The sequence below is a fragment of the Benincasa hispida genome, chromosome 9 (assembly GCF_027475165.1).
Source record: "Benincasa hispida cultivar pf3 chromosome 9, pf3_genome.v1.1, whole genome shotgun sequence".
NCBI classification, from domain to species: Eukaryota; Viridiplantae; Streptophyta; class Magnoliopsida; order Cucurbitales; family Cucurbitaceae; genus Benincasa; species Benincasa hispida.
Genome location: NC_143486.1, coordinates 14,735,688 through 14,747,269, shown reverse-complemented (window position 1 = coordinate 14,747,269; position 11,582 = coordinate 14,735,688). Strand labels below are relative to the sequence as shown.

The 11,582-nt window shown below is 41.7% G+C and overlaps 1 protein-coding gene across 1 annotated transcript; it reads right to left on the bottom strand.

Moving 5' to 3' along the window:
* Positions 1 to 3,476: 3,476 nt before the first annotated feature.
* Positions 3,477 to 3,953, bottom strand: LOC150033652 (uncharacterized). The gene has a single exon (XM_090317003.1). The coding sequence runs from the start codon at positions 3,951 to 3,953 to the stop codon at positions 3,477 to 3,479; it is 477 nt and encodes a 158-aa protein (XP_090173129.1).
* Between the last annotated feature and the right edge of the window lie 7,629 nt (positions 3,954 to 11,582).

Genomic DNA, 11,582 nt, shown 5'->3' with positions numbered 1-11,582 from the left:
TCCGAGGTCGATCACAGGGAAGTTGTAACGACGCGACCCCTTAGGACCTAGGTAAGGCCGTTACTAAAATAAATGCATGCAAAGAATTTAAAACGTTGCTCAGTCATTTGAAATAAATGCAAATTAAAAACAAGAGAAGTTCAAAAGACACTTATTAAATGCAATTGTTAAAAACAATAATAGGGTACCCATAAATCATAAAGGTTAATAAATATATATGGAAAAAAATTCTTAATAATAAGTTTCAAACATCAAAACTAAACATTAAAGGAAACATGAAAAGAACTCTAAATCTCATGATGCGGAAGCATAAAAAAAACTAGTCCCAGTGGCTCGATCATGAATTCCGCTGCGCCATCGCCAGTGCATCTCTACCCTTACCTAAAACATCAACATAAGAAAGAATGAGTATAAAATACTCAGTAAGTAACCCCACCACTAGGGTCAGGCTAGGCATCTGTATCCTCTAGATACCCATTTATGGCACATAAATACATCTAATATATAAGAGACTGAGTCCTATCCTATTGTAGTTAAGTATGCCCACAAAACTGGTGAATTCCGAAGGAAACACAAAACTGGTGAATCCCGAAGGAAACAAAAAACTGGTGAATCTCGAAGGAAACACAAACTGGTGAATCCCGGAGGAAACACAAAACTGGTGAATCCCAAAGGAAACACAACTGGTGAATCCCGAAGGAAACACTTACTGGTGAATCCCGAATGAAACATAAACTGGTGAATCCCGAAGGAAACATAAACTGGTGAATCCCGAAGGAAACACAAAATGGTGAGCATCTAACTAATCAACGAGGACATTCACACAGTCTTAACATGCTAAGATTCAACATTGTATGGTTCTAAAGCATACATAAAAATCCTTAATACCATGGCTGCATCACATACCCATAATTCTTAACAACATATTATACATCATCCATATATAACTTATATCATAAAGTCACCACATACAAGTATGCCTCAACGTCAGTAGATCAGACATCGACATATGAAAACACATACTATCACATACTAACGATCAAGCACTTAGGTATGTATGTAAACAAATCAGAGTTTGTGCCAGAATATACTTTGATTCAAGTCATACTGTCAATCAACATGCTAACAGTTACCATAACATACACTTATCATGCTAGCATACAACTAGAGCCTGGCCCGTGGGCCGTTCCAGTGATAAGATTACTTACCTCAAAGTCAAATTTAGATATTAATCCAAGCTAATGATCTCCAACCAAATAAGTTCTGAATTGTGTCCCATAATACATACATAATACTAAATTTCAGTAATGAAACCAGGACCCAAACATACAAATGGAATCCAATGCTCACCAATTGACTTACCCACACGAAACTTGATTAACAAACACTTGCAAGATTTCGACTCCAAAATCTCCTTCTAACAGACTTTAAATCCCAATGGATGACAACTTGAAACCTTAAAGATACACGGGTTAAGTCAAACTTAATTCAGTAATCAAAGCATGCACACAAACCAACCATAAGGACCATAACTTTTACCCAAAACTCTTGTCGAACGATCTTGAATCTTTTGGACAGTTGCTGCTATAATTTTCTAGGCTCAAATCTAAAATAAAGATAATGGAACTAATTTAATCTTTAATCCAACTTAGTGGGCATTCAAAATCTTTCAAGAAAACCAACCACAAAATAGATCTTACTAAAATCTTAAAGTCCGACGAAGACCCACGCAACAGAAGATAGGCAGTGCGGCGATGGACGGCGGAGAAACCAACTGGATGCGGCAGCGGCTCAAGCTGCTGGGAGATAGCGACGGTGTGCAGCGATCAGGGGTTGAAGCGGCGGTGGCGCGGCGGTCGGGAGGTAGTGAGGGAGGCGCGGCGGATCTGGGCAATGAGGGAGGCGCGACAGATCTTGGGTGCGGCGGCTGGGCGTGCGGCAAGGAAGAAGAAATCGGGGGGAGGGGGGTTTTTATAAAAAAAAATAATAATAATAAAAGGAAAATAATATAACTTTAATTAGATTTTTTTTCCTTAACCCACTTTATACTATTTAATTCCTTTCCTTTTTCCAAAAATAATTAATTCCTACCATAACTTTTCCCAAATTGAAATTTTTTAGAATAAATTCTATGACAACACTTAAATCCTCGCATTTATACTTTAAATTCAGAATTCCAAACATGTCATTCAACTAAGGACAACTACTAAAAAGGGAAAAAGTTTTACATAAAAATAAATAAATAAAAAGGTGTGGTATGTTACATTCTTCCCCCCTCAAAGAACTTTCGTCCTCGAAAGTTCATCCTTGAAAAAGCTCTGGGTACTGGGCCTTCATCTCAACCTCTCGCTCCCAGATGGCTTCCCTGAACTGGTGGTTCTGCCACAGAACTTTCACAAAAGCAATCTCCTGACGACACAATTTCTTTACTTCTCTAGCAAGAATCTCTATGGGCTTCTCCTCGTAGCTCAAGTTATCATTCAACTGTAAGGGCTCGTAGTCAACTACATGGGATGGGTCTGCCACATACTTCCTTAGCATCGAAACATGGAAGACATTATGAACCGAAGACAATGGTGGGGGCAAGGCCAAACGGTAAGCTACAGGGCCAACTCGTTCCAGGACCTCGAAAGGTCCAATGAATCTCAGACTCAACTTTCCTTTCCTGCTAAAGCTCAGAATACACTTCATGGGTGCCACCTTTAAGAACACTGTCACCTAGTCTCAAATTCGAGGTCCTTACGTCTTACATCGGCATAGCTCTTCTTTCTGCTCTGGGTTGTTTGCATACGAGCCTTGATCTTCTGTATGGCCTCATTTGTGGTCTACACCAATTCAGGTCCTAACAATCTCCTCTCTCCTACCTCATCCCAACACACAGGGGACCTGCAACTCTTCCCAATATAGGGCCTCAAAGGGTGACATCCCAATAGTGGACTGGTAGCTGTTATTGTACACAAACTCCATTAAGTGCAAGTGAGCATCCCAACTTCCGGAAAACACTATGGCACAGGCACGCAACATGTCTTCTTGTATCTGATTCAATCTCTCTGTCTGCCCATCAGTCTGGGGGTGGAACGCTGTACTAAAGTTTAACCGGGTCCCCAATGCTGCTTGGAGACTCTTCTAGAAGTTAGACGTGAAACGAGGGTCTCTGTTTGACACAATGGACACGGGTGCAATCTTACCACTTCCTTCATGTATATCTGTGCCCACATATTCACTGAAAAAGTGGACTTTCCAGGTATGAAATGTGCTAGCTTCATAAGTCTGTCTACAACGACCCATATCACAGTGAAACCTTTAACTGTTCGAGGCAATCCCATGATGAAGTCCATAGACACATACTTCCACTTTCATTCTGGTACATTTAATGGTTGTAACAAGCCTGCTGGCCTCTGCCTCAGGGCTTTCACTTGCTGGCACACCAAACACTTACTGACGAACTCCACAACCTCTCTTTTCATATCATTCCACTAGTAGTAACGTTTCAGATCCTGGTACATCTTGGTGCTGCCAGGGTGAACCGAGAATAGGGAACTATGAGCCTCTGACAACAGCTCCTCCTTAATGTCACTAACCGCCAGCACGCACAGACGCCCCTGATAAAAGAGGCCACCTTCTGCTGACACAGAGAATTCGCTATCCTGGCCTGACTCTACTCTACGAACCCTCTCCCCCAAATAAGGGTCGTCTCGCTGCGTATCAATAATCTTCTGCCTAAGGCTTGGTTGCACCGACAACTGTGCTAACTGTGCCGTGACCTTCCCCACGACTACTGCAATCTCTGCCTTCTTCAGTTCCCTGCATAGATGATTCTGTTCGATAATGACAGCTGCGGAATGGGCCACCTTCCTGCTTAAAGCATCTGCCACTACGTTTGCTTTCCCCGGGTGGTACAAAATTTCACAGTCATAATCCTTTACTAGTTCTAACCGCCTTCTTTGCCTCATGTTTAGCTCTTTCTGAGTGAAAAAGTACTTCAAACTCTTGTGGTCAGTGAAGATCTGTATCTTTTCCCCATACAAGTAATGTCTCCAGATCTTGAGAGTAAAAACCACTGTTGCTAACTCCAAGTCATGCGTGGGATAATTCTATTCGTGCTTCTTCAGCTGACATGAAGCGTAAGCAACTATTCTACTTTGCTGCATCAATATGCATCCCAACTCCTTCTTGGATGCATCATTAAAAATGACGAAGCCACTTGATCCGTCCGGTACTGTGAGAACTAGGGCTGAACTAGCCTCTGCTTGAGGTCCTGGAAACTGCTTTCAGAAGCCTCATTCCAAACAAATGCTGCCCCCTTCCGGGTCAACTGAGTTAATGGGGCGGCTATGCGAGAGAAATCCTTCACGAACCGTCTATAGTAGCCTGCTAACCCTAGGAAACTGCGCACCTCACTGACAGTGGTTGGACGAGCCCAACTCGTAACTGCCTCCACCTTTGCAGGGTCCACTGAGACACCCTCCTTGGATACGACATGCCCTAGAAAGGACATTTGCTTCAACCAAAATTCAAATTTAGAAAACTTAGCATATAGCTTACTGGCCCTCAATGTCTCTAAAACTCTCCGCAAATGATCCCCATGCTCGGCCTCTGTCTTGGAATAAATCAAAATATCATCAATAAAAACAATCACGAAGGTGTCGAGGAATTCCTTGAACACCCTATTCATCAGATCCATGAACACTGCTGGTGCATTCGTTAGGCTGAATGAGATCACTATGAACTCATAATGTCCATACCTTGAACGAAAGGCTGTCTTGGGTATGTCACTATCCTTTATCCTCAGCTGGTGGTACCCTGACTGGAGGTCAATCTTAGAGAATGCCATAGCTCCCTGTAACTGGTCAAACAAGTCATCGATCCTGGGAAGGGGATATTTGTTCTTGACGGTCACCTTGTTCAGCTCTCTGTAGTCGATGCACAGACGTAACGATCCATCCTTCTTTTTCACAAACAAAACGAGTGCACCCCATGGTGCATACTAGGGCAAATGAAACCCTTGTCCAACAACTCCTACAATTGGACCTTCAGTTCCTTCAACTCTGCCGGGGCCATCCTGTACGGGGCCCTCGAAATAGGGGTTGTGCCTGGCTCCAATTCAATGGAAAAATCTATCTCCCACTGCGGGGCAACTCTGGGAAGGTCTTCTGGAAACACATCTGGGAAATCCCTCACTACTGGCTCTGAAGTCAAGGTAACTTCATTCTCCCTAGTGTCTACCACACTGGCCATAAAGCCCCAAGCTCCTTGGTCGAATAGCCTACTGGCCTTCAATGCGGATATCACCTTAGGTAGGACTACGGTCCCAATCCTTTTAAACGTAAAACTGACTCCTGTAGGAGGCTTAAAGATAACATCTTTATGAGAGCAATCTATGCTGGCATGGTTATCAGCTAACCAATCCATGCCTAATATAACATCAAAATCGCGTATATTTAAAATTATCAGGGTTACATCTAATGCGCGGTTAGCTACCTCTATCTGACATGCCTTTATCTTTTCTGTAGCTATCATGATCTCTCCCAAGGGAGTGGAAATAGACAATGAAAATGGCAACGGTTCTGAGTCTAACATGGCGTGTCTCACAAATATAGCAGATATAAACGAGTGCGAAGAACCAGAGTCAAATAAAACAAGAGCATAGTGTCCCAAACTGGGAAGTGTATCTGTCACCACGGTGCCTGACTTCTCGGCCTCACGCCGAGTGGTGGAAAATACCTTTCCCTGCTGTTGCTGGCGGTTCGGGCCTCCCTGGAACGATCCTACGGGCTGGCTCCTATGCTTAGGCGCATTCTTCCTTGAGCATCTATCTGCCATACGTCCCTTCTGGCTACAACGGAAACAATTCCCAGAGCCGCCTAAACAACGTCCCCAGTGTTGCTTACCGCAAGTTGTGCATATCGACCTATCCTCCCTGCCATTCCCAACCTGGGTACTCTATTGTCCCTACTGACATGGAGCATGCACTGTGTTCTGAGCCCTCTGCTGATGTTCAAGAGTCCTATGCTCAGCCTTCCTTTTCTGCCCTGCGGAGGTTCCAATCCCGAGTGACCTCCTGTATTCCTCTCCCCCCTGGGAGTCGGCATAAATCCTCACAGCGGCTCGTAGTGCCGCAGCATAAGTCTAGAGATCCAAGGCATGCACCATCCCTCGCAACCCGCTCCTCAGGCCCTGGATAAATCTCTCGGTCCTTGCTACCTCGGTGGCCTCTAGCTCAAGAGCAAACTGAGACAGCTTATCGAATTCTTGCTCGTACTCCTCCACTGATATAATGCCCTGCTTCAGGTTCAAGAATTCTACTTGCTTGTTGTATCAGGTGTTGGCCGAAAAGTACTTCTGGTAAAAACATTCCTTGAACTGTTCCCAGGTTGTAAGGTCACCTTCAATATCGATCATCTTTTCTGCCGAACGCCACCAGATTGTCGCATTACCAGTCAGCATGAAGACTGCGCATTGTAGTTTGTGCTCTTCCGGGCACCTCATAAAACGGAAAATTGTCTCAATGGATGACAACCACAACTCTGCCTTGGTAGGGTCTCCTAATGATCCATCAAAGGGGCGAGGGTCATACTTCCGGAAATCCTTTAAATGTTTGGCCTCGAGAGACAGGCTCTGTGTGTCCTTGTCCTACGGACGGGTTTGTCGTAATGGCTCAGGTGGTACTAGTTCCTCCTGAGCCTGAGTCTGGGCAAGTTGTCCTGCCATCATGCTACGGATTAGTTCCTGCAACTTCCCCATCAGAGCGGTTGCAATAGCTTCACTAATTCGGGCTTCCATTGCCTTTTCATCCACTTGGGTCGTAGGTAGAATTGGCACCGCCAAAGCAGTTTGATTACTCCCCTCTCTTTCTACTAGTATTTCTTCTCTAACTGCTTTCCTTATTCTACGTTTAGGTGCCATGTCCTGTCATAAATTCGTACGTTAGCTAACTATTTCTGGGCCTCTCTCAGACATCATGCGTTTAAAACACTACATCACTGTCCTCACATACACATGGAAACTTTCGTTAGTAGAACGTACCTGGCGATGATGAGGAATTCGTTACTGGCTACAGGGGCTATCTAGACTTACATAGTAAGTCAGTCTACAGAATCCAAAACACGGGCTCTGATACCAACTGTAACGACCCGATCCCCTAGGACCTAGGTAAGGCCGTTACTAAAATAAATGCATGCAAAGAATTTAAAACGACGCTCAGTCATTTGAAATAAATGCGAATTAAAAACAAGAGAAGTTTAAAAGACACTTATTAAATGCAATTGTTAAAAACAATAATAGGGTACCCATAAATCATAAAGGTTAATAAATACATATGGAAAACAATTCTTAATAATAAGTTTCAAACATCAAAACTAAACATTAAGGGAAACATGAAAGAACTCTAAATCTCATGATGCGGAAGCGTAAAAAAAACAGTCCCAGTGGCTCGATCATGAATTCTGCTGCGCCATTGTCGGTGCATCTCTATCCTTACCTGAAACATCAACATAAGAAAGAATGAGTATAAAATACTCAGTAAGTAACTCCACCACTAGGGTCGAGCTAGGCATCTGTGTCCTCAAGATACCCACATATGGCACATAAATACATCTAACATATAAGAGACTGAGTCCTATCCTATTGTAGTTAAGTATGCCCACAAAACTGGTGAATCCCAAAGGAAACACAAACTGGTGAATCTCGGAAGAAACACAAAACTGGTGAATCCCAAAGGAAACACAAACTGGTGAATCCCGAAGGAAACACAAATTAGTGAATCCCGAAGGAAACACAAACTGGTGAATCCTGAAGGAAACATAAACTGGTGAATCCCGAAGGAAACACAAAATGGTGAGCATCTAACTAATCAACGAGGACATTCACACAGTCTTAACATGCTAAGATTCAACATTGTATGGTTCTAAAGCATACATAAAAATCCTTAATACCATGGCTGCATCACATACCCATAATTCTTAACAACATATTATACATCATCCATGTATAACTTATATCATAAAGTCACCACATACAAGTATGCCTCAACGTCAGCAGATCAGGCATCGACATATGAAAACACATACTATCACATACTAATGATCAAGCACTTAGGTATGTATGTAAACAAATCAGAGTTTATGCCAGAATATACTTTGATTCAAGTCATACTGTCAATCAACATGCTAACAGTTACCATAACATACACTTATCATGCTAGCATACAACTAGAGCCTGGCCCGTGGGCCATTCCAGTGATAAGATTACTTACCTCAAAGTCAAATTTAGATATTAATCCAAGCTAATGATCTCCAACCAAATAAGTTCTGAATTGAGTCCCATAATACATACATAATACTAAATTTCAGTAATGGAACCAGAACCCAAACATACAAATGGAATCCAATGCTCACCAATTAACTTACCCACACGAAACTTGATCAACAAACACTCGCAAGATTTCGACTCCAAAATCTCCTTCTAACAGACTTTAAATCCCAATGGACGACAACTTGAAACCTTAAAGATACAAAGGTTAAGTCAAACTTAATTCAGTAATCAAAGCATGCACACAAACCAAACATAAGGACCATAACTTTTACCCAAAACTCTTGTCGAACGATCTTGAATCTGTTGGACAGTTGCTGCTATAATTTTCTAGGCTCAAATCTAAAATAAAGATAATGCAACTAATTTAATCTTTAATCCAACTTAGTGGGCATTCAAAATCTTTCAAGAAAACCAACCACAAAATAGATCTTACCAAAATCTAAGAGTCCGACGAAGACCCACGCAACAGAAGATAATTAGCGTGGCGATGGACGGCGGAGAAACCAACTGGAGGCAGCAGCGCTCAAGCTGCTGGGAGATATCGACGATGTGCAGCGGTCAGGTGCTGGAGCGGTGGCGGCGCGACGAGTCATGCTCGTGTGGCGAAGGGAGGCAGTGAGGGAGGCGCGGCAGATCTGGGCAGTGAGGGAGGCGCGGCGGTCGGGAGGTAGTGAGGGAGGCGCGACAGATCTGGGCAATGAAGGAGGCGCGACAGATCTTGGGTGCGGCGGCTGGGCGTGCGGCAAGGAAGAAGAAATCGGGGGGGGGGGGCATTTTAAACTAAAATAAAATAATAATAATAATAATAATAAAAGGAAAATAGTATAACTTTAATTAGATTTTTTTCTTTAACCCACTTTATACTATTTAATTCCTTTCCTTTTTCCAAAAATAATTAATTCCTGCCATAACTTTTCCCAAATTGATTTTTTTTTTAATAAATTCCACGACAACACTTAAATCCTCGCATTTATACTTTAAGTTCAGAATTCCAAACATGTCCTTCAACTAAGGATAATTACTAAAAAGGGAAAAAGTTTTACATAAAAAAAATAAATAAAAAGGTGTGGGATGTTACAGAAGTGGTGCTGGTTATTGCAGTATGTTCATGGTATATGCGACCAGGTTTTCAATACTTTATAAAAGAGGTTTGTACAGTATATAAATTGCGGTAAAATAGAAGAAAGCTGTAAAGATGCGATAAAACATAAAAATACAATAAACCTAAGCTAGATGTACAAGATACAGTCTTCATGTGCAAGATACTAGGGTTAAGGCTGGCTGTGAAGGTTGTGCAAAGATGTGGGATGCGACGACATGTCTTATGAACAGATTAGAAGGAGAAAGATAAGTATTACAAACAACACAAGTTCTTAATTTGATTGAAGATACAAATACTATTCCGTTCTTCTCTTGGGGTATATCTCTCAGTGATCGGCTGCGTTTCCCACATGTCTGTGGTGAAATAGAGTCTAACATAATGAACACAAGATTGCTTCCATGTCTGGAAGTACTACTCGCTTTAGTTAATGCACTCTTTTGACCTTCTCTCGATAGATCAGAATGACATCTTCACTTCTGCTCTCACAGTTGAAGATGTCGTCTAGCATGCTTTAACTAAACGTATTTTATAACTTTAATACCTATTAAGTTCTTCGTAATTCATATTGCTTATCAAGGGATTAGGAAAATATCATGAAGAAAGTGACTAATGGGTGAACGAAAATAGACAGAGAATGATAAAGGAAATCTATCGAAACATTTAATATTTCTATTAAGTGTTTGATACATGATGTGTGAATGTAGAGATAAAGAAAAAATGGAATACAATGAAAGAGAGATAGAATAGATACAATCAGGTGCCAATGTCTTGGCACAGATTCAATGGAGATCTGCTTGTTGGATCGGATGGTTTTGATGGCAGGAAGAGCTTCCCTCTCAGGCGTGCTCTACCGGTAGAAGGGGTCTCTGCATAGAGCTTCGATCGGGTATATAGCAAGTCGGATCTGAGATTTACTTCTTGGCCTTATCTCGTTCTCTTTCCAGATTTCTTCTTTTCAGCACCCAGCTCGGCCTTTTCTCCCTAAAATATTACAACACTTAGCCCAGTATCAAATAGCATACTTTTCTTTAAAATCACTGGGGTATTTATAGGAGCGGATCCTTTAAGTCCGGCCTTGTGGTCCCCACTTGATTGTTATGGTAATTCCAGAGATGAAGGGATATTATTCCTTCTGTTATGCAATTAGACCATCAATTATGCACAATCGATAGTTGTACACATGTCTCAATCTCCCGCTCTCGCGTTGCTTAGTTGCATCTTTCGATCATAGGTTCGCATGCGATGTTTTTTTTTATTACCGCATGTGGTCGAAGCATAACTCTAGACCGATTGTTGCATTGTGCCATTACTTCAGTAATTATTTCTTCATGGTTGATCGACGGGCGCAATTGTAACATAGATGCGTTGATTAATTTCTCATGAGCCTTGAGCATAAGCGATGACTTGGTCTCCTGCAAAACAGAGTAAAGTTTGGCTTGCTTTGCATCTTTTTGATGTTCGTGGGTGTGATTGCAAACATTTATAATTATTGTCATACTAAGTTAATTTTCATACAATTGACACATAATTACTAACTTTTGGCCGTAATATCTAGATAAGATGACATAAATAACTTGTATTTCTACAAGTTATCATACCCCCAAATTTAGATATATGCTTGTCCTCAAGCATATCTTCTACCAAGGCAATCATGCTCCATTCCTATCTTATATTTATGCGATAATTTTGGTTGCTCTGAATGTTACACTTAGGCATATTCCCTGACATCACACTTTCCTTCTATCCTTGCTAATTCTTAGCGAGCCTTATTTTATTCTTCTATGTAACAAAATTCTGCTCAAAGACACTTTTCTAGCTTTAAAAGTAGAATGTTTATCTCTTCTTTATCAAAACAACTTGATGTATCTATTATGCAGTGAGCAAAACATTGCGTCATTTATTCACTTAGAGACAGCTGGTCATGTTTACACTTCGTTTTGGCTTGTCCTTATGGGTCATGCGAACATCTAACTTCGATTGTGTGCTAGTCTCAACTTTTAACTCATGTTAATTAGAGGAGTCATCTCTTGCATTCTTTTTCTCTTTCTGGTTTATACTACGTTGTTCTTGGGCACCCACCTTCATTTTGGCTTGCTCCTATGGGTGTCATACGAACATCCAACTACGAGCAGGCTCTTTTCACAACTAAACTTTTATCAGGTTGGGA